The 24,073-nt window shown below is 37.9% G+C and overlaps 1 protein-coding gene across 3 annotated transcripts in view; it reads left to right on the top strand.

The window, feature by feature from the left end:
• Positions 1–24,073, top strand: part of ATG7 (autophagy related 7) — a 320,442-nt gene that overhangs the window by 87,706 nt on the left and 208,663 nt on the right. For all 3 annotated transcript variants that reach the window (XM_066245020.1, XM_066245021.1, XM_066245019.1), the window contains exons 14-15: positions 7,866–8,066; positions 10,779–10,894. In XM_066245020.1, coding sequence (XP_066101117.1) covers positions 7,866–8,066; positions 10,779–10,894 — 317 coding nt within the window. The remainder of the gene's footprint in view (positions 1–7,865; positions 8,067–10,778; positions 10,895–24,073) is intronic.

Genomic DNA, 24,073 nt, shown 5'->3' with positions numbered 1-24,073 from the left:
CCTCTTCCCATTTTTTTATTGGATTGTTTGTTTGTTTGTTGTTGAGTTTTATGAGTTCTTTGTATATTTTGGATATTAGGCCCTTATCTGAGCTGTTGTTTGAAAATATCATTTCCCATTTAGTTGGCTTTCTGTTTATTTTGTTATCAGTTTCTCTTGCTGAGCAAAAACTTCTTAGTCTGATGTAGTCCCATTCATTAATTTTTGCCTTCACTTCTCTTGCCATTGGAGTCAAATTCATAAAATGCTCTTTAAAACCCAGGTCCATGAGTTGAGTACCTATGTCTTCTTCTATGTACTTAATTGTTTCAGGTCTTATGTTTAGATCTTTGATCCATTTTGAGTTAATTTTTGTACAGGGGGAGAGACTGTAGTCCAGTTTCATTCTTTTGCATGTGGCTTTCCAGTTTTCCCAGCACCATTTATTGAAGAGGCTTTCTTTTCTCCATTGTGTGTTGTTGGCCCCTTTATCAAAAATTATTTGACTATATATATGTGGTTTTATTTCTGGACTTTCTATTCTGTTCCATTGGTCTGAGTGTCTATTTTTCTGCCAATACCATGCTGTTTTGATTGTCGTGGCCCTATAATATAGTTTGAAGTCAGGTATTGTTATGCCCCCAGCTTCATTCTTTTTCTTTAGGATTGCTTTGGCTATTTGGGGTTTTTTATAGTTCCATATAAATCTGATGATTTTTTGCTCTATTTCTTTAAAAAATGTCATTGGAAGTTTGATGGGAATTGCATTAAATTTGTATATTGCTTTGGGTAATATAGCCATCTTGATTATATTTATTCTTCCTAGCCAAGAACAAGGTATATTCTTCCATCTCATTATATCTTTTTCGATTTCCCTTAACAATGGTTTATAGTTTTCATTATATAAGTCCTTTACATTCTTTGTTCTGTTTATTCCTAAGTATTTTATTTTTTTTGTTGCAATCGTGAAGGGGATTATTCTTTTGAGTTCCTTCTCAGTTGTTTCATTGTTGGCATATAGAAAGGCTGTTGACTTCTGTATGTTAATTTTGTATCCTGCGACCTTACTGTATTGGCTTATTGTTTCTAGTAGTCTTTTTGTGGATTCTTTGGGGTTTTCGATGTATAGGATCATATCATCTGCAAAAAGTGATACCTTTACTTCTTCTTTTCCGATATGGATGCCTTTTATTTCTTTGTCTTGTCTGATTGCTCTGGCTAGAACCTCTAGTACCACATTAAATAAGAGTGGAGAGAGTGGACAACCCTGTCTTGTTCCTGATTTAAGGGGGAAAGCCTTCAGTTTAGTGCCATTTAATATGATGTTAGCTGATGGTTTATCATATATGGCCTTTATCATGTTCAGATATTTTCCTTCTATACCCATTTTGTTGAGAGTCTTAAACATAAAATTGTGTTGTATTTTATCGAAAGCCTTTTCTGCATCTATTGATAAGATCATGTGGTTTTTGTTCTTTGTTTTGTTGATATGGTGTATTATATTAACCGTTTTACATATGTTGAACCATCCTTGAGATTCTGGGATGAATCCCACTTGATCATGATGTATTATTTTTTTAATATGTTGTTGTATTCGATTTGCTAGTATTTTGTTTAGTATTTTAGCATCTGTATTCATTAGAGATATTGGTCTGTAGTTTTCTTTTTTTGTGCCATCCTTGCCTGGTTTTGGTATGAGAGTTATGTTGGCCTCATAAAATGTGTTTGGAAGTATTGCTTCTTCTTCAATTTTTTGGAAGACTTTGAGTAGAATAGGAACCAAGTCTTCTTTGAATGTTTGATAAAATTCGCTGGTATAGCCATCAGGGCCTGGACTTTTATTTTTGGGGAGGTTTTTAATGGTTTTTTCTATTTCTTCTCTACTGATAGGTCTGTTTAGGCTTTCTGCTTCTTCTTGACTCAGTCTAGGAAGGTTGTATTTTTCTAGGAATTTATCCATTTCTTCTAGGTTGTTGAATTTAGTGGCATATAGTTTTTCATAGTATTCTACAATAATTCTTTGTATATCTACGGTGTCCGTGGTGATTTCTCCTCTTTCATTTTGGATTGTGTTTATATGAGTTCTTTCTCTTTTTTCCTTGGTAAGTCTTGCCAAGTGTTTGTCAATTTTGTTGATCTTTTCAAAGAACCAGCTCCTTGTTCTATTAATTTTTTCTATAGTTTTTCTGTTCTCTAATTCATTTATTTCTGCTCTGATTTTTATTATCTCCTTTCTTCGGCTGGCTTTGGGTTGTCTTTGTTCTTCTTTTTCTAGTTCCTTAAGGTGTGAAGTTAAGTGGTTCACTTGGGCTCTCTCTTGTTTGTTCATATATGCCTGAAGCGATATGAACTTCCCTCTTATCACTGCTTTTGCTGCATCCCATAGATTCTGATATGTCGTATTGTCATTTTCATTAGTCTGTATATATCTTTTGATCTCTGCACTTATTTCTTCTTTGACCCATTCATTTTTTAAAAGTATGTTGTTTAGTTTCCACATTTTTGTGGGATTTTTTTCCTCTTTTTTGCAGTTGAATTCTAGTTTCAAGGCTTTATGATCAGAAAATATGCTTGGTACAACTTCGATTTTTCTGAATTTGCTGATGTTGTTTTTGTGGCCCAACATATGGTCAGTTCTTGAGAATGATCCATGTACACTGGAGAAAAATATATACTCAGTCACTTTGGGATGAAATGTCCTGTAGATGTCTATCATATCCAGGTGCTCTAGTGTTTTGTTTAAGGCCACTATGTCTTTGTTGATTCTCTGTTTGGATGACCGATCTGGAGCCGTCAGCGGTGTATTGAGGTCTCCAAGTATGATTGTATTTTTGTCAGTTTTTGTTTTAAGGTCAATAAGTAGCTGTCTTATATATTTTGGTGCTCCTTGGTTTGGTGCATATATATTAAGAATTGTTATGTCTTCTTGATTCAGTGTCCCCTTAGCCATTATGAAATGGCCATTTTTGTCTCTGAGTACTTTTCCTGTCTTGTAGTCAGCATTAGCCGATATGAGTATTGCTACACCTGCTTTTTTTTTGGATGTTATTTGCTTGGAGTATTGTTTTCCAGCCTTTCACTTTGAATTTGTTTTTATCCTTGTTACTTAGATGAGTTTCCTGTAGGCAGCATACAGTTGGATTTTCTTTTTTAATCCATTCTGCTACTCTGTGCCTTTTTATTGGTGAGTTTAATCCGTTTACATTTAGTGTAATTATTGATACTTGTGAGTTCCCTATTGCCATTTTATATCTTGCTTTCTGTTAGATTTGTGTCTTGTTTGATCCTTCTCTTTCGTTTTTCTATCTTTTGTTTTTATTTGGTTGTATTCCATACACCTTTTCTCTGTTGCTATCTTTTTTATCTCATGTGCTTCTGTGGTGGTTTTTTCAATGGTGGTTACCTTTAAGTAATGAAAAGGGTCCCTACCCTGTTCATTGTAGCGAACTATTTTGTGAGTACTTTTGCACTCCATCGTCCTTTGCTACTGTTAATCTCCATCTTCTCCCCCTCTTTCTTTTTGTTGTTGTCACAGTTTAAATTTGGTTTTATTGTGTTCTTCTTGGAGCTTTTACTTGTGGCTCTGTTTTTTTTTTGTTCTTTGTATCTGATTGGAGAACCCCCTTTAATAATTCCAGGAGTGGGGGTTTTCTGATGATAAATTCCCTCATCTTTTCTGTATCTGTGAATGTTTTTATTTCTCCTTCGTATTTGAAGGATAGCTTTGATGGGTATAGTATTCATGGCTGAAAGTTCCTCTCTTTCAGGGCTTTAAATATTGGGGTCCACTCTCTTCTAGCTTGTAGAGTTTCTGCTGAGAAATCTGATGATAATCTAATGTGCCTTCCTTTATATGTTGTATTCTTCTTTTCCCTGGCTGCCTTGAGAATTTTTTCTTTGCTGTTGGTTTGTGTCAATTTCATTATGATATGCCTTGGAGTAGGTTTGTTGGGGTTAAGAAAACTTGGAGTTCTGTTTGCTTCTTGAACTTGAGGCTTTAGTTCTTTCCACAGGCTTGGGAAGTTCTCATCTATTATTTGTTTGAGTATGTTCTCCATTCTATTTTCTCTCTCTTCTCCCTCTGATATACCTATTATTCTTATGTTATTCTTTTTGATGGAGTCAGATAATTCTTGTAGGGCTATCTCATTTTTTTTTTTAATTTTTGAGTCTCTTTCTTCTTCTCTCTGTTGTGCCTCAAGTTGCTTGTCTTCTATTTCACTAATCCTCTCTTCTATCTGACCTGTTCTATTAGCTAAGCTTGTTACTTCGTTTTTCAGCTCGTGAATTGAGTTTTTCATCTCTGTTTGATTTGTTTTTATAGTTTCAATTTCCTTGGACATATATTCTTTGTGTTCATTGAGTTGTTTTCTGAGCTCCCTAAATTGCCTTTCTGTGTTTTCTTGTATATCTTGGAGGATTTTTAGGATTTCTATCTTGAATTCTCTGTCATTTGGCTCCAAGGTTTCCAATATATTAAATTTTTTCTCCATAGATTTTTCCTCATCTAGCTGTGTTACCTCTCTTTCTTTTGTATCCATGATATTCGATTTTCTCTTCCTTAATGGCATCTGAGGGTGGTTTTGTTGATAGTATTAATGAGATTTAATAAAGAATAAAAAGTTAAAAAAAATAAAATAAATAAAAAATCGAAGAGTTGTTTTTTTAAAAAAAATTAATAATGAAATAAAGAAAAATAAAATAAAATAAAAATTAAAAAAAAAGGAAATTATTCCCCCCCTCCTTTTTTCCTCTCCTCTCCTCCCCTCTTTCTTGAGAAAATCTTGTGGTGGACTGTGAATTATAACAAACAATGCCTGTGATGGAGGGCCTGAATTGGGGAAAAGTAATAAAGGGGCAAAAAAGAAAAAAAAAAAAGAAAAAAGAAAAAAAAAGAGCGTATGGACCCACAAAAAGCAAATAAAGAAAAAATTTGGGTCAAGAATAAAATGATTTGCTTTTAGGTGTTGGTTGTCTAAGAGTTATGATGAGAGGAATAAGAGGAAAACGGAAAAATGGGGGGTAAAATTAAAAAATTACTATTGTATTTAGTGGAACAAGAACTAGATAATATGGAGAGCCAGGGATGGGAGCACTGCTAGTGAGTTAAAAAGGTGAAGTAAAAACCCCCCCAAATGCCACAAACATAGGTTTGAGTCCCAGATAAGATAATTTGTTTGTTTTTGAGGTTTGAATGAGAGGAGATGTAAAGGAGAAAGGAAGAAACTAATATAGAGGGAGAAAAGAAAGAGAAAAAAAGAGGGAACCACTAAAAGAAGGAAAAAGAAAGGAGAGAGAGAGAGAGAGAGTTAAGGGTTTTGGAGTGCAACCCTCATAGAGAGAAAGGAAGAGAAGAGAAAAGATAATGGGAGATGTAACACTTATGGGTAGTGTAGTTCAAGGAGAGGAGAGAGTAAGACCGGTAGAGAGTTAATCGGCCAAATTGGAGGAGGAAAAAAAAGTACCAAGAATGAAGATAAGAGAAACAAATGAACAAATATAATAAAATGGGATAGGTTATAAAGTCTGCAGATTATTCTTGATTTTGAGAGGTTATCTTCTTGCTTTTTCTTTTCTCTCCCTCTTCCTGGTCGGTGACTCTGTACCCCGGGTTCTGCCCCTTTGGCACGCTCAGGTAGAGGTTTGCAGTTGATAAGTCTCTATGGCAATGTCATGTATTGTGCTTTAGTCTCATTGGCAGTCGAAGCTCATTAGCATTTATAGGCTCCAACAGTGAGAGAGTCCGTGTTCCTGGAGCCTTTCTCCTAGTCTTTCCTTCCTCAATTAGTAGCCTGATAATCCAGCTATGGGGTTGCTGCTGCCTCTGCCTGGATAGTAAGAGGCTCAAAGAGCTGGCAACTCCCCACTCTATTTCCACTCAGCACAGGGCTCTGGGTAAGGCTCAGTCAGTCAGAGCTGCTAGCATAATCAGGCGGGCTTTCCGCCCACTCAAAGACCTCTGGCTCTGCCACTCTGTCCGGTAACACAAGCGGGCGCCCACTTCCGGGGCGCTTGGAGGAAACTCTCACTCACTGTCTGCGACCAGGATATCCGGCCAGCAGTCTCACGCTCTGAGTGAAACCCCCAACCGCATGGAAAAGTTGCAGCGTTGGAATTGAGTCTCGCTCTGTCCCTGTGCGCGGCTTTTGCAAGGCACTGGGGCGGCCCGAGATTCTGCTTTGGCCCACACAAAGGCCCCTGACTCTGCCCCTCTGTGCGATAACACGGGCGCGCACTGCCGAGGCACTCGGAGGAATTGCTCACTCCTTATCTGCGCGTGCAAACCAGGATATGAGGCCGGCCGCGTTTCCCTCTGAGTGAAACACTCTCCAGCACGGAAAATCTCCACCGTTGGAATTAGTTCTCACTCCCTCCCGTGCGTGGCTTTCCCAGGGCGCTGGGGCTGCCCAGAGACTCTGCCCTCGGCCCACAGAAAGGCCTCTGACCCTGCCTCTCCATGGGGCAACACGGGCACCCACTCTCTGGGCCTAGGAAGAAATTCTCGCCCACTAACTGCGCACCGACCAGGAGACCGGGTAAAATGGCCGCTCCGCTTGTCTTTCTTTGTTTGGGTTTGGCGCGAGTGTTAGCTTGTATTGCCCGGGTTGCCACAGGATCAGATTTTCCTCGGCTTGGATCTTCGTGCCACAGCCTGGTTCGGCCGTTTGTGCCGCGGCGGCCTGGATCTATTCACCCCCTTTGCCTGCCTCAGTTTCTATATTCACAGTTACCAGAGAAAGCCGCCCTGTTTAGGTTAGTGAGGAAGGCGGAGCATTTCTTACTCCCTATTTCCTTCGGGGTTTGGTTATATATTTAGCCAATTTTTCACTCAATCATACCTTTGGGTGTATTGCGAAGCATCTGGAAGCTCCAAGTATAGGTTTTTCTGTTTCTGGTTGAAGATCTTGTTGAGTTTTGGGGGAGATTTATCGGTAGCGCTTCCTACCCCGCCATTACTCTGCCGTCATCTCCTCCAAATTATTAATAGCAATTGTTTGCGCTGTAATATTATGAGTGGTTTGGTTTTGCTTTTCTTTTAGCATTCTATATAACCAGAAGTTTGGGATAAGCTAAATTACAACTAAGAGAAGTTAAAAAAAAAAACACAAAAAATTGTTCTTGAAAATTTTATCTGAAGGGTGAAATGTATGGTATGTGTATTATCCCAGTAAAGCTGTTATGGGAAAAATTTGTGTAGACATGACAGACCATAGATTATAGTGGAAAGAATAGGTTTGAGAAATATCAAAATGTGGTTTTATACATCTACTTCTTATCAGGTAAGTGACTTTGACAAGCTACAGAAGTAACCTCTCTTATTTTCAATATTCAATAATCTTATCTTTAAATAGGAAGTGTTTGCTGGGAGTTTTATTTTTTTTAATTTTTGTATTTATTGATTTAAGAGGGGAAGAGAGAAAGATTGATTTTTTGTTCTACTTATTTATGCATTCACTGGTTGATTCTTTTTAAATTTTCTTAACTAATTGATTTTTAGAGAGAGAGACTGACATGATTTGTTTATCCACTTATTTATGCATTCTCTGATTGATTCTTCTTTGTGCCCTGACCGGAGATCAAACCTGTAACCTTGGTGGATCAGGATGATGCTCTAACCAACGGAGCTACCTGGCCAGGGCTGCTGGGAGTTTTAAATGAAACTAAAAGAGATAATTTATGTTAATCACTTGTCAATTTTTTTGCACTTAATAAGCCATATGCTTAATAAGCCAAATTATACTCATATGCAAATACTTATAAAATAAATTTTAAAAGTTGACCAAATATGAAATTAGCCATGACTTAAAATGTATGTGTCTCTCTTTATTTTTTTTTTAAATATAAGCATCTTTTAATTCTAGTCTTTTATTCCTTGAAACCCACAGCTAGTCATCAATGCTGCCTTGGGCTTCGACACATTTGTCGTCATGAGGCATGGACTGAAGAAACCTAAGCATCATGGGGCTGGGGACTTGTGTCCCAACCATCCTGTGGCATCTGCTGATCTGGGCTCGTCACTTTTTGCCAACATCCCAGGATACAAACTTGGCTGTTATTTCTGCAACGATGTAGTGGCCCCAGGAGATGTAAGTGAATTTCTTTGTGGTTCCAAATATTTCCTACAGCTGTCTTGCCCACTAGGGCAGAGAGACTCAGCTCTTTCCTTTAGGAGTGTTTAAATATTGTCTTTTAATAAAAAGAAGAATTTTTCAGTTTTGGGGTTGGCATTGAGCCTTGACTGGCATTATCAACTGTGTGCAGCTGTTCCTTGTTCACCAATAAAAATGCAATGTCAGACAACTTTTGTGAAGAAGTCAGCAAGGAAACTGCAGGATGGACCAGCCCCTGGCAGTGCTCAGCAGTCTCCTGTGTGCATCTTATTGAAGGTAGCATTAAATGAGGAGTAAGACCCAGATTCCAGTCTGGGCTTGGACACTGACTCATGGGGTAATTCCAGATAAGTCTCTTAGGGTAACTGTGCTTTTACAGAATAGAACTAAGGTCCATAAGCTGGTCAGATTTAGCAAGTAATATACAGTATTCCCTGTTAACTTTGAAGTATAGGTAAATAATGAATAATATTTTTGTGTAAGTATGATCCATGCATTATTTGAGATCTGCTCAGACTGAAAAGGTATTCATTGTTTATTTAAAATTCAAATTTAACTTATATTTTATCTGCTAATCCCAGTAGGGAAAGGAAGAATACTTTCCATGACTACGCCCAGTGCAAGGTGGATGACACTGCACTGTTCAGATGTAAAGTTTTATAGTGTTAATGCCACCATGCCAGAAATAGGCTATAGGAATGGTCTTTTATCAGAACAGATAATCACTTATGGTGAAACAAAACAGAGGTGTTTTCTGTATTGTCCCCTCCATTTCTCACTTCCTTTAAAACATTTCCTTTATGACTGGCTTTTTTTACCTCCCAGTATAAAGAAAAGAAGATAAATATTCTCTTAAGCAAAAAAGGATGGCTTTATCATCTCCATCATGGTGTTATAATACCTTGCTGGTCCTGTTATTTCATTATTAAAAACTAAGAGAATTAAGGGTCAGTTGCAGTAAAGTCACATATGTTCATAAGGTAAAAATTTCAGTCAAAATTATCCCTAATAAGCCCTTTTAATTTGCCCAGAGTTGGATTATTAGAATTTCTTTGGTTGAACTATTTTTGGAATCAAATTCTAACAAAAATTCTTGTATTTAAGCCCTAAGCTCACACTCAGCATGACAAGATGCCCCCCGTGAGAGGTTCATAGGAGCTGAGGCCTGCAGGAATAGCAAATTATTGCTCCTGTCCCACAGGCACTCTGCAGCTTTAGCTCAATTGGTATGAATCATTTGTGTTAATCAAATGCTTATTCCTCTCTGTGTCTCTGTCTCTCAACTACCAAGCACAGGAGAGTTGAACTGAATCAGTTAAAAGGGCACATGATGCAATTCCATATATGAGACAGCTAAGCCCTGAATCTTTAATTTGTTTATAACTGCTAATCCTTTCTAGCACATTACCTCGTTTAGTTACCTAAATTGTATATCTTTTTTCTTGATACTTGCACAAAATGATATTATTTGAGGCTGATTGAGTGGTGGAATTCAAATAATTAAAGTATTATGCCTTACTGACTAATAAAAGTATAAAGAACGATATGCTGAAAGGTAGTTTATTATTTCATGCATTTAATACTTCCACGGCTTCTGAAATGGCTGATAAGATAACCCTTTAAATCTATATTTCTAGGCCCTGACCAGCGGTAGAGCATCAGCCTAACATGTGGAAGTTCCCGGTCAGGGCACACAGGAGAAGCAACCATCTGCTTCTCCACTCCTCCCCCTTCTCTCTCTCTCTCTCTCTCTCTCTCTCTCTCTCTCTCTCTCTCTCCTTCTCTCTCTCCCTCTTCCTCTCCCACAGCCATGGCTCGAAAGGTTCGAGCAAATTGGCCCTGGGTGCTGAGGATGGTTCCATGGCCTTGCCTCAGGCACTAAAATACCTTGGTTGCTGAGCAACAGCGCAGTGGCACTGTATGGGCAGAGCATCGCCCTATAGGGGGCTTCTTGCTAGTGGATCCCAGTTCAGGTGCATGAGGAAGTCTGTCTGCCTCCCTGCCTATCACTTAATAAAAAAATAAAAATAAATAAAAATCTGTATGTCTGTTGGTTCATTGTGTCATAGATTCCTATTGGTTTCACTGTTTGGGGAAAACCACCAGCACAGTCATAAATAATATCTCGGAGGAATTTGAGGTATAACACAAAGCTGACAAATGACAGCTTGTCACCCCCTGGTTGTTTGGCACTTTTTCTCTTTATGTTATATGTTTGTTTACTAAAGTAACAAACATGAGGGAATTAAAATGAAGTATTTCATCAAAGATATAATGAGTTTCATGAAATGAATAAATATTACAAGCATAGTTCTGTCAAATTTTTTCACCTGTGGACGAAATGAACATTACTATGTTTGCTTACAATACTCTATTACACAAATGAACATTAAAAAAGAGTGAGGAATGTAAATTGGTTATTTCCACAATGGGCAGCTACCCAGGCACCCACTTTAGAGAGAACCCTGATTACAAGTGCCATTTAACAACTGGTTCACCGAACTCAACAATAAATTATGTATCAGTTCTGCCAAACCAGTGAGAACTGGCTGAATCCCACCACTGGGCTGAGTGTTCTTTGCCAACAGTGAGCATTTGGTTATGTTGTATAGCTTTTCAGAGTTTCATGCTTCAGACAGTTGAGGGGAATAGACATTTGAGCACATGTCCATGATTGTGTCTCTGTAGTCAACCAGAGACCGGACCTTGGACCAGCAGTGCACTGTGAGTCGTCCCGGACTGGCCATGATTGCAGGAGCCCTGGCAGTGGAATTGATGGTTTCTGTTTTGCAGCATCCAGAAGGGTGAGTTTGCTGTTTAAAGATGAGTATTTAAACAAAGAAAGCTTTTGTTTCTTCTTTGACCTTTCCTCAGTCTGACTCTTAGAATTTGTTGCTTTTTCTGTCCTCAAAAAAAAAAAAAACACAAAAAAACAAAAAAACAAACAAAAAAAACCCCTAAAAATCTCAGTCTGATTCTTTGGCCTGGAAGAACTTGTCATGCAATCTTTGGGGCTACATCTGTGCATCCTTTTGGAATTTAATTCTCCCAGTTCAATTTGGTGACTGATGATACAGAAGAATAAAAACTTTGATAGGGGTCTTAGGACCTTCATACTTTTATTCTGTTAGTAAGTTTTATCTCCTTAGCCCTGAACATGTATAAGGCAACACCCGAATCACATATGATAGAAATTATATTTGACCATAGGTTACGGAGCTCCATCTTCAGAGACTTAGCCAAGCGGCTTTATTTTTCTTACGCAGCAAGAATCTCAGAAGCAGTCAGTCCAGGACTGGTACAAAGGCTCCACTGTGCCATCAGGAACTTGAGTTCCTTGTTGTCATTCACTCAGCCACTCTTAGCTTTCTTCCTTATACTAGTCACCTTGTGGTCGAAAGATTCCTACCTCCAATATTGCTTCTGTGTTACAGTTAAGAAGAAAGGAATGAACAAAAGATAAAAGTTATGCTCAGCTGAGGCTTGCCCATCTTTTAAAGAGCTTTCCTGGAAGACTTACCCATTGATTCTAACTTCCTGTGTCGCACGACCTTTCACTCTTAACTGCAAGGAAGACTGACAAATGTAGCTGCTTTGGCTGGGCACACTGCCTCTCTGAATAAAACTGTGATCTGATAGAAGTGGAGAATGGATGTTGGGTAGGGAACCAGCAGTGTCTGCACACTCATTTTTTAAAATGCTGTATGTATTTTAAGCCCCAGAAGATATTATTATTGTTATATAAATAGGTATCCATTTAGTTTTACTAACTTCTTCCTTTATGTTACTTTTAATTTCTTGCTTTATCTTCAAGCTTCCGGGCAAAGGCATTTTCCTTCTGCCCAAAGGAAAATTTATTATTTCCTTTAGAATTGCTAGTGACAAAGATACTTGTGTTTGTTTTTCTGAAAATGTTTTTATTTTATCTTCAAGTTTGAAATCTATTTTTGCTATGTATGGAATTCTAGATTGGGTGTAATTCTCAGCACATTGAAAGTATAGTCCTATTGTCTCTGACTGCCTTTATCTTTGTTGGGGAATTAGGTGTTTATCTCATTGTTGCTCTTTTGATACAGTTTTTCTTCCTCTTCCCTTCCCCCTAGTTGCTTTTAAGATTTTCTTATGTTATTGAATTTCAGAAGCTGGATTATGATATACCTATTGTATTTATTCTAATTGTGTTTTCTACTGCTTCTTGAATCCATGTCTTGCTGTTTTTCATCTGTTGTGGAAAATCCTCAGCCATTATCATTTTTTTTAAAATTACATTTAAAGGAGTGACATGGGTTGATAAGAGATATAGGTTTTCAGTAAACATTTCTATAGCATTTGAACTGTTGATTATGTTGTGTACCCCATCACCTAAAGTCACATCATTTTCCGTCACCGTATATTTGTCCCTCTTGACTCCCTTCCCCCACCATTATCTGTTAAAATGCTCTTCTACCCCTTCTCTCTGCTTTTTTCCTTTTGAGTCTCTAGTTGCATGTCAGAATCAACCTATGCTCTTTTCTGTTTTTTTTTTTCATCACTTTGTCTTCCCTTGCTTCAGTTTGGCTTATCTTCCAATATACTAATTCTTTTTTTGTTTCTAATATGTGATTAAAAAAAAAACATCCACTGGGTTTTAAATTTCATTATTAAATGTTTTAGTTCTAGAATTCCCATTTTATCTTATTTTACATATTTTCTCTGCTAAAATTGTGATTTTGGTCTTTTTCATTCCTTGATAACATTTAACCATGTTTTTCTTTTAAGTTCTTATCAGATATCTCTCTTATCTGAATCTCCTATGGGACTTTTCCTGTAGTCTGTTGTTTTTTTAGCTTTTGGTCATGCATTGTCTTCTTATAAATCTGGTGTTTTAGTGTTTCTATTTTTAAACATAACCTTTTTATTATGGAAAATTCAAACACATGAAAGAAGATATATACATAAAATAACAAACCACCTTGTATACACCACCTAGCTTCAACAATGATCAACATATGGCCAGTCATTATTTACCTGTACTGCTATCCCTGTTTTTTCCTCCTCTCACTGGCTTATTTTAAAGCAAATCCAAGACAGCATTTCACTCAGAAATATATATCTTTTCAGCCCTGGCTGGTTGGCTCAGCGGTAGAGCGTCGGCCTAGCGTGCGGAGGACCCGGGTTCGATTCCCGGCCAGGGCACATAGGAGAAGCGCCCATTTGCTTCTCCACCCCTCCACCGTGCTTTCCTCTCTGTCTCTCTCTTCCCCTCCCGCAGCCAAGGCTCCATTGGAGCAAAGATGGCCCGGGCGCTGGGGATGGCTCTGTGGCCTCTGCCTCAGGCGCTAGAGTGGCTCTGGTCGCAGCATGGCGACGCCCAGGATGGGCAGAGCATCGCCCCCTGGTGGGCAGAGCATCGCCCCTGGTGGGCGTGCCGGGTGGATCCCGGTCGGGCGCATGCGGGAGTCTGTCTGACTGTCTCTCCCTGTTTCCAGCTTCAGAAAAATGCAAAAAAAAAAAAAAAGAAAAAAAAAAAAGAAATATATATCTTTTCAGTATGTATGTCTACTATTTTTACATGTGAAAAAATTAAAGGCAATTTCTTAATATCACAAGCCCAATTAGCATTTACATTTCTCCAGTTCCTTGAATTTGGGTGGTTATTTTTTATTGAATTCTGGATGTGAAAAATTATAGAATATGTAATTTATATTTCTTCTGAAAAACTTCTAGGCCAAGTAGACTTTCAGTCCTAGAATACCTAAATACAGTTAAGATTTCTGGTTCACCTTTGCTCTGAGGATGTAGCCCCAGCTCAAACCCTGGGATATTTTCCATGGTTCCTCCTCCTTGGCGGACTTCAAATCTTAGTTTCCCCCCGCCCTGCGAGTCTGTCAGTATCACTGTTCAGCTTCTGATCCTGTATCTACTGCTTTTGGAGGTTGGCAGTCACTTTATGGAAGAAAGCTTCTCTTACAAATACCTAGTTTACCTCTATTGGGATTCTTGCCTCTCACGGATCTTGGCTCTGCAATTCTTTTTTTTTTTTTTTTTTAATTTATTTTTTTAATGGGGTGACATCAATAAATCAGGATACATATATTCAAAGATAACAAGTCCAGGTTATCTTGTCGTTCAATTATGTTGCATACCCATCACCCAAAGTCAGATTGTCCTCTGTCACCTTCTATTTTGTTTTCTTTGTGCCCCTCCCCCTCCCCCTTTCCCTCTCCCATTCCCCCCTCCCCACCGTTACCACCACACTCTTATCAATGTCTCTTAGTTTCACTTTTATTTTATTTATTTATTTTATAAATTTTTATTAATGTTAATGGGATGACATTAATAATTCAGGGTACATATATTCAAAGAAAACATGTCTAGGTTATCTTGTCATTAAATTATGTTGCATACCCCTCGCCCAGAGTCAGATTGTCCTCCATTACCCTCTATCTAGTTTTCTCTGTGCCCCTCCCCCTCCCCCTAAATCTCTCCCTCCCTCCCTCCTGCGTCCTCCCTCCCCCCACCCCTGGTAACCACCACACTCTTGTCCATGTCTCTTAGTCTCGTTTTTATGTTCCACCAATGTATGGAATCATGTAGTTCTTGTTTTTTTCTGATTTACTTATTTCACTCCGTATAATGTTATCAAGATCTCACCATTTTGCTATAAATGATCTAATGTCATCATTTCTTATGGCTGAGTAGTATTCCATAGTGTATATGTGCCACATCTTCTTTATCCAATCTTCTATTGAAGGGCTTTTTGGTTGTTTCCATGTCTTGGCCACTGTGAACAGTGCTGCTATGAACATGGGGCTACATGTGTCTTTACGTATCAATGATTCTGAGGTTTTGGGGTATATACCCAGTAGAGGGATTGCTGGGTCATAAGGTAGTTCTATTTGCAGTTTTTTGAGGAACCACCATACTTTCCTCCATAGTGGTTGTACTACTTTACATTCCCACCAAGAGTGTATGAGGGTTCCTTTTTCTCCACAGCCTCTCCAACATTTGTTATTACCCGTCTTGTTGATAATAGCTAATCTAACAGGGGTGAGGTGGTATCTCATTGTAGTTTTGATTTGCATTTCTCTAATAACTAATGAAGCTGAGCATCTTTTCATATATCTGTTGGCCATTTGTATTTCTTCCTGGGAGAAGTGTCTGTTCATGTCCTCTTTCCATTTTTTTATTGGATTGTTTGTTTGTTTGTTGTTGAGTTTTATGAGTTCTTTGTAAATTTTGGATATTAGGCCCTTATCTGAGCTGTCGTTTGAAAATATCAGTTCCCATTTAGTTGGCTGTCTGTTTATTTTGATATCAGTTTCTCTTGCTGAGCAAAAACTTTTTATTCTGATGTAGTCCCATTCATTTATCTTTGCCTTCACTTCTCTTGCCATTGGAGTCAAGTTCATAAAATGTTCTTTAAAACCCAGATCCATGAGTTTAGTACCTATGTCTTCTTCTATGTACTTTATTGTTTCAGATCTTATATTTAGGTCTTTGATCCATTTTGAATTAATTTTAGTACACGGGGACAGGCTGTAGTCGAGTTTCATTCTTTTGCATGTGGCTTTCCAGTTTTCCCAACACCATTTGTTGAAGAAGCTTTCTTTTCTCCATTTTGTGTTGTTGGCCCCTTTATCAAAGATTATTTGACCATATATATGTGGTTTTATTTCTGGGCTTTCTATTCTGTTCCATTGGTCTGAGTGTCTATTTTTCTGCCAATACCATGCAGTTTTGATTATTGTGGCCCTATAATATAGTTTAAAGTCAGGTATTGTAATGCCCCCAGCTTCATTCTTTTTCCTTAGGATTGCTTTGGCTATTCGGGGTTTTTTATAGTTCCATATAAATCTTACGATTTTTTGTTCCATTTCTTTAAAAAATGTCATAGGAATTTTGATGGGAATTGTATTAAATTTATATATTACTTTGGGTAATATGGCCATTTAAATTATATTTATTCTTCCTATCCAAGAACAAGGAATATTTTTCCATCTCATTGTGTCTTTTTCTATTTCTCTTAGCAATGCCTTGTAGTTTTCTTTATATAGGTCCTTTACATTCTTTGTTATGTTTATTCCTAGGTATTTTATTTTTTTTGTTGCAATCGTGAAGGGGATTATTTTTTTGAGTTCGTTTTCTAATATTTCATTGTTGGCATATAGAAAGGCTATGGACTTTTGTATGTTAATTTTGTATCCTGCGACCTTACTGTATTGGTTTATTGTTTCTAGTAATCTTTTTGTGGAGTCCTTTGGGTTTTCGATGTATAGGATCATATCATCAGCAAAAAGTGATACCTTTACTTCTTCTTTTCCGATATGGATGCCTTTTATTTCTTTGTCTTGTCTGATTGTTCTGGCCAGAACTTCTAGCACCACGTTAAATAAGAGTGGAGAGAGTGGACACCCCTGTCGTGTTCCTGATTTAAGGTGGAAAGTCCTCAGTTTTACACCATTTAATATGATGTTGGCTGATGGTTTATCATATATGGCCTTTATTATGTTGAGATACTTTCCTTCTATACCCATTTTGTTGAGAGTCTTAAACATAAAATTGTGTTGTATTTTATCGAAAGCCTTTTCTGCATCTATTGATAAGATCATGTGGTTTTTGTTCTTTGTTTTGTTGATATGGTGTATTACATTAACTGTTTTACGTATGTTGAACCATCCTTGAGATTCTGGGATGAATCCCACTTGATCATGATGTATTATTTTTTTAATATGTTGTTGTATTCAATTTGCCAGTATTTTGTTTAGTATTTTAGCATCTGTATTCATTAGAGATATTGGTCTGTAGTTTTCTTTTTTTGTGCCATCCTTGCCAGGTTTTGGTATGAGGGTTATGTTGGCCTCATAAAATGTGTTTGGAAGTATTGCTTCTTCTTCAGTTTTTTGGAAGACTTTGAGTAGAATAGGAACCAAGTCTTCTTTGAATGTTTGATAGAATTCACTAGTATAACCATCTGGGCCTGGACTTTTATTTTGGGGGAGGTTTTTAATAGTTTTTTCTATTTCCTCCCTGCTGATTGGTCTCTTTAGGCTTTCTGCTTCTTCATGACTCAGTTTAGGAAGGTTGTATCGTTCTAGGAATTTATCCATTTCTTCTAGATTGTTGTATTTGGAGGCATATAGTTTTTCATAGTATTCTACAATAATTCTTTGTATATCTATGATATCTGTGGTGATCTCTCCTCTTTCATTTTGGATTTTATTTATTTGAGTCCTGTGTCTTTTTTCCTTGGTGAGTCTTGCCAAGGGTTTGTCAATTTTGTTGATCTTTTCAAAGAACCAGCTCCTTGTTTTATTGATTTTTTCTATAGTTTTTCTGTTCTCTATTTCATTTATTTCTGCTCTGATTTTTATTATCTCCTTTTTTCGGCTGGTTTTGGGTTGTCTTTGTTCTTCTTTTTCTAGTTCCTTAAGGTGTGAAGTTAAGTGGTTTACTTCAACTCTCTCTTGTTTGTTCATATATGCCTGAAGTGATATGAACTTTCCTCTTATTACTGCTTTTGCTGCATCCCAGAGATTCTGATATGTCGTATTTTCATTTTCATTTGTCTGTATATATCTTTTGATCTCTGCGCTTATTTCTTCTTTGACCCATTCATTTTTTAGAAGTATGTTGTTTAGTTTCCACAATTTTGTGGGGTTTTCCCCCTCTTTTTTGCAGTTGAATTCTAGTTTCAAGGCTTTATGATCAGAGAATATGCTTGGCACAATTTCAATTTTTCTAAATTTGCTGATATTGTCTTTGTGGCCCAACATATGGTCAATTCTTGAGAATATTCCATGTACACTAGAGAAAAATGTATACTCTGTCGCTTTGGGATGAAGTGTCCTGTAGATGTCTATCATATCCAGGTGTTCTAGTATTTCATTTAAGGCCACTATATCTTTATTGATTCTCTGTTTGGATGACCAATCTAGAGCCGTCAGCGGTGTATTGAGGTCTCCAAGTATGATTGTATTTTTGTCAGTTTTTGTTTTAAGGTCAATAAGTAGCTGTCTTATATATTTTGGTGCTCCTTGGTTTGGTGCATATATATTAAGGATTGTTATGTCTTCTTGATTCAGTGTCCCCTTAATCATTATGAAATGACCATTTTTGTCTCTGAGTACTTTTTCTGTCTTGTAGTCAGCATTATTAGATATGAGTATTGCTACACCTGCTTTTTTTGGGGTGTTGTTTGCTTGGAGTATTGTTTTCCAGCCTTTCACTTTGAATTTGTTTTTATCCTTGTTGCTTAGATGAGTTTCTTGTAGGCAGCATATAGTTGGATTTTCTTTTTTAATCCATTCTGCTACTCTGTGTCTTTTTATTGGTAAGTTTAATCCATTTACATTTAGTGTAATTATTGACACTTGTGGGTTCCCTATTGCCATTTTATAAATTGCTTTCTGTTAGTTTTGTATCTTGTTTGATTCTTCTCTTTTGTTTTTCTATCGTTTGTTTTTGTTTGTTTGTATTCCATACTTCTTTCCTCTGTTGCTACCTTTTTTAAGTCAAGTGTTTTTGTGGTGGTTTTTTCAAGGGTGGTTACCATTAAGTAATGAAAAGGGTACCTACCATATTCATTGTAGTACCCTTTCTTGTGAGTATTTCTGCGCTTCATCGTCCTTTGCTACTGTTAATCTTCATCCTTTCTCCCCTTTTTTTTTCTTTTGTTGTCACAGTTTAAGTTTGGTTTTATTGTTTTCTTGGTAGAGCTGTTACTTGTGGTTATGTTTTCTTTTGTTCTTTGAATCTGGTTGGAAAACCCCCTTTAGTATTTCCTGGAGTGGGGGCTTTCTGATGATAAATTCTCTTATCTTTTCTGTATTTGTGAATATTTTTATATCTCCTTCGTACTTGAAGGATAGCTTTGATGGGTATAGTATTCTTGGCTGAAAGTTCCTCTCTTTCAGGGCTTTAAATATTGGGGTCCACTCTCTTCTAGCTTGTAGAGTTTCTGCTGAGAAATCTGATGATAATCTAATAGGCCTTCCTTTATATGTTGTATTCTTCTTTTCCCTGGCTGCCTTGAGAATTTTTTCTTTGTCATTGGTTTGTGTCATCTTCATTATGATGTGCCTTGGAGTGGGTTTGTTGTGGTTAAGAAAACTCGGTGTTCTGTTTGCTTCTTGAATTTGAGGCTTTAGTTCTTTCCACAGGCTTGGGAAGTTCTCATCTATTATTTGTTTGAGTATATTCTCCATTCCATTTTCTTTCTCTTCTCCCTCTGATATACCTATTATTCTTATGTTATTCTTTCTGATGGAGTCAGACAATTCCTGTAGGGCTTTCTCGTTTTTTATTATTTTTGAGTCTCTTTCTTCTTCTCTCTGTTGTGCCTCAAGTTGCTTGTCTTCTATTTCACTGATACTGTCTTCTATCTGGGCTGTTCTATTAGCTAAGCTTGTTACCTCATTTTTCAGCTCTTGAATTGAGTTTTTCATTTCTGTTTGATTTGTTTTTATAGTTTCAATTTCCTTGGTAATATATTCTTTGTGATCGTTGAGTTGTTTTCTGATTTCCCTAAATTGCCTTTCTGTGTTTTCTTGTATATCTCTGAGTATTTTTAAGATTTCTATTTTAAATTCTCTGTCATTTGGCTCCAAGGCTTCCAATATGTTAAATCTTTTCTCCATAGATTTTTCCACATCTATTTGTGTTACCTCTCTGTCTTTTGTATCCTTTTTCTTATTGGCATCTGAAGGTAGTCTTGATGATAGTGTTAATTAGAATTAATAAAAAATAAAAAGGAAAAGAAAAAAGGAAAACACTCCACAAGAAATAAGTAATAATTTATTATTTCCCCCTTTTTTCTTTCTTCTCTTCCCCTCCTCTCACCTCCTTAGGGAAATATCGTGATGACCTGTGAATTATATTATGCTAAATGGAACAAAAACTGCCTATAATGGAGGGCCTGATTTGGGGTGAAGAGTTCAAGGGGCAAAAAAGGGAGTAGGGACCTACTAAATACAAAAAAAAAAAAAGAAGGGAGAAAATCTTAGACAAGCATAAAATGATTTGCTTGTAAGTGATGGTCGACTAAGAGATATAATGAGAGGGATAAGAGGGAAACAGAAAAAAGGAGAGAAAAAACAATAATTAAAGAAGAAAAAAATAAAAATAAAAATAATAAGTAAAAATCTGTTGTATTAAGTGGAGCGAAGACTAAATACAATGGAGACTTTGGGTTGGGAGGAATGCTAGTGAGTTAAAAAGCAATGTAAAAATTGCCCAAAATGCCACAAAAACAAACAAATAAAGGAAAACCATGAACAAAAGCAGAAGAAAAAAAGAACAAAAAAAACCCCACAAAAACTTGAGTTCCAAATTAGATAATTTGTTCGTGATTGAGGCTTAAATGGGAGGAAAAATAAAAGGAGAAAAGAAGAAATGAATAGAAAGGAAAAAATAAGAATAAGAGAGAAACGAAGGAAGAAAAAAAGGAAAGGAAAAAAAAAAACAAAAGGGGAGAGAGTGAGAGTTAAGGGTTTTGGAGTGTAACCCTAAAGGAGAGTTAGGATGAAAAAAAGAAATAAAATGTAACACTCATGGGTAGTGTAGCTCAAGAAAAGGGTAGCATAAGATGGGCAGAGAGTAAAAGGACCGAGGTGGAAGAAATAGAAATAATAATAAAGGCAATAAGATAGAAGAAAGAAACAACAACAAAGAATTAGTGGAACAAGTTATAAAGTCTGTGGATTTTTCTTGATTTTGAGAGGTTAACTTCTTCCTTTTTTCTTTTCTCTCCCTCTTCCTGGTCGGTGACTCTGTACCCCAGGTTCTGCCCCTGTGTCACTCTTAGGTAGGAATTTGCAGTTGATGGGATTCTATGGCAATGTCATATAATTGGCTTTAGTCTCGCTGGTAGTCAAGGCTTGTTGGCGTTTGCAGGGTCCAACAATGAGAGAGTTTGCTTTCCTGGAGTCTCTTTCCTAGTCTCCCCTTCCTGAATTAGCAGCCTGGTGATCCAGCTATGAGGCTGCCACTGCTTCTGTCTGGGGAGTAAGAGACTCAAAGAGCTAGGAAATCCCCACTCTATCCTCACTCAGCGCAAGGCTCTGGGTAAGGCTCTGGCAGTCAGAGCCTCCAGCGTAATCAGGTGGGGCTGGGAGTCAATTGTTGTCAAGGTGACTGTTCAGCGCCTATCATTTAGTTGGACCACTCAACCCAGGCTTTCCACACTTGGTAGCCTGTTTTGGCTGGGAAGAAGAAGCACTAGTCGCTGTTTGCTTTATGGATCTTAATATCTGCCAAGTCCCTCTTGTTAGGTATATCCCTGAATATGGAGGCTCTGTCAATCAGAAGTTGCCCCCGCCCCTTTAGCGAAAGGCACTGAAAAATATCACGCCTCTTGTCTTGGATAGCTGAACTGGGAGAGATCTTATCAATTAGAGCCCCGTGGGTGCGTAGATTTTGTGGGTTAAGCTAATTTCAGTGATTGGATCTGCAGCTGTGCTCCAGAAAGTATTTCAGGCTGCCTGCGCGCCCCTCCCCCCAACGCTTGATTGTTAGCTTGAATGGCTGGGTGAGGTGCCCCGCCCATGGAGAGAATCTCCTGACTAGGAAAGATAGCCTCGGCGCCCCTCCCGGACCACCCACGGCTCGGGGCACGCGCGTGCGGTTTCTCCGCACGCCAGTGGCCGAGGACTCTCTGGGCCGCTGCACGGGGCGCGCGCGGGGTTTCTCCGCACGCCAGTGGCCGGGGACTGCGGCATGGGGGGGGGGCACGCGCGCGGTTTCTCATTACGCCAGTGGTCGGGGACTCTCCGGACCCCGGCACGGGGGGGGGGGGGGGGGGGGGCGAGGAGGCAGGCGCGCGGTTTCCAGTGCCCAGGCTGCCGTCCCTGGGCGGGCAGCTGCACATGTGGGTTGACTCACCACAGGTGTACTCCCTCCTCGGCAACAGTCCTTTTGCTTTCAGTGTGTGTGTGGAACTCCAGAATGCTCCGAGGATAAATTTTTCTGTTTCTAGTTGATAAATTTGTTGAGATTTTGGGGAGATCTGTCGGACGCGCTGCTCACGGCGCCATTTCCATGACGTTACTCCTAGTTTCACTTTTATGTCCCACCTACGTATGGAATAATGCAGTTCCTGGTTTTTTCTGATTTACTTATTTCGCTTCGTATCATATTATCAAGATCCCACCATTTTGCTGTAAATGTTCCGATGTCATCATTTCTTATGGCTGAGTAGTATTCCATAGTGTATATGTGCCACATCTTCTTTATCCAGTCATCTATTGATGGGATTTTTGGTTGTTTCCATGTCCTGGCCACTGTGAACAATGGTGCAATAAACATGGGGCTGCATGTGTCTTTACGTATCAATGTTTCTGAGTTTTTGGGGTATATACCTAGTAGAGGGATTGCTGGGTCATAAGGTAGTTCTATTTTCAGTTTTTTGAGGAACCACCATACTTTCTTCCATAATGGTTGTACTACTTTACATTCCCACCAACAGTGTATGAGGGTTCCTTTTTCTCCACAGCCTCTCCAACATTTGCTATTACCTGTCTTGCTAATAATAGCTAATCGAACAGGTGTGAGGTGGTATCTCATTGCAGTTTTGATTTGCATTTCTCTAATTGGCTCTGCAATTCTTCCCTGCCTTTGTAGCTCTCTGATGCTTTCAAAGATTTTTATACTTTGTCTATATTTTCTGTTTGTTCTCAAGGGTTGGTTTACCAATACCATTTTTAAAAATACCAATTAAAAAAAATCTCTTTTAATGTCTTGAGCACTTACAGTATAGTCAGTTTGCATACGAGAAGAAAGAAATGAGTGTGCTGGTATTCTTTGTTTCAATTTGACCCTGGGCCGTTTAGTCTGTATATTTAACATGTTGTATATATGTTATATTAAAAATACAAAAATTAGCACAGTTGTGATCTGGATCCCTGCTTTCTCAAAGCAGGGGAATATATATATATATATATATATACACACACACACACACACACACACACACACACATACACACACTTTTTAATTTTATTTATTTTTATTTAGGTGAGAGGAGAGGAGATAGTGAGGCAGACTCCTGTATGCTCCCCAAACAGGGTTCACCCAGCAAGCCCATCTGTGGCCTATGCTCAAATCAACCAAGCTATTTTTAAACGCCTGAGGCTGATGTGCTTGGACCGTCTGAGCTATCCTCAGTGCCCTGGGCCATGCTTAAACCAGTTGAGCCACTGCCTGTGGGAGAGAAAGAGGGAGAGAAGGGGGACAGGGAAGGGGGAAGAAGCAGATGGTCTACTTCTCCTATGTGCCCTGACTGGGAATCCAACGTAGGACATCCGTATGCCAGGCTGATGTATTCACTGAGCCACTGGCCAGGACCTAGAAGAATATCTTTATGACTTACAATAGAACTAATACATCATATAACAAATAGAAGTGAAACAAAAATTAAATTGATTTGTAAAATAGACTCAATAATTTAAAAAAGAAAGAGAAAAGGAAACAAGAAACAGAAAATAAAAATAAAAAAGATAAGATACTTTAAGATTCTCTCAATATCTGCCCAAGACTATGCTGTCAAATATCAGATAGTGAAGACAGACTGAAGTCAAATACTTAAAACTCTGTGATAAATACACTATAACTTATTTTATTTTTCTAACACTTACATAGTACCTACTTGGCACTAGGCTCTGTTGTAAGCACTTTACAAATGTTAATTTATTTAATCCTTATACCTATTAAGAAAGGACTAATATTAGTCCCAGTTTTCATGGGGAACTTGAGACATAGAATAAGTTGATGAAATTCTTATAACTGTTAAATGGTAAAGCTGAGCCTTATCTCAGCCAATTTGACTCCAAACTTTGTTTTTAATCACTCTGTTCGTAGTACAGGCAGGAGAGAATTGGATTGTCAAAAGATTTATCTTTCAATTCTCTGAAATTAACATGAATATCCCATTTATTGTGTGACTTAGTTTTTCTACACAGGTGAAAAAAGATGGCCTCTTTTGGAATCATCTCTAACTAATAAAGCTA

The sequence above is a fragment of the Saccopteryx bilineata genome, chromosome 10, assembly GCF_036850765.1.
Source record: "Saccopteryx bilineata isolate mSacBil1 chromosome 10, mSacBil1_pri_phased_curated, whole genome shotgun sequence".
Taxonomy (NCBI): Eukaryota; Metazoa; Chordata; class Mammalia; order Chiroptera; family Emballonuridae; genus Saccopteryx; species Saccopteryx bilineata.
This window is presented reverse-complemented; position numbering and strand designations above follow the sequence as displayed.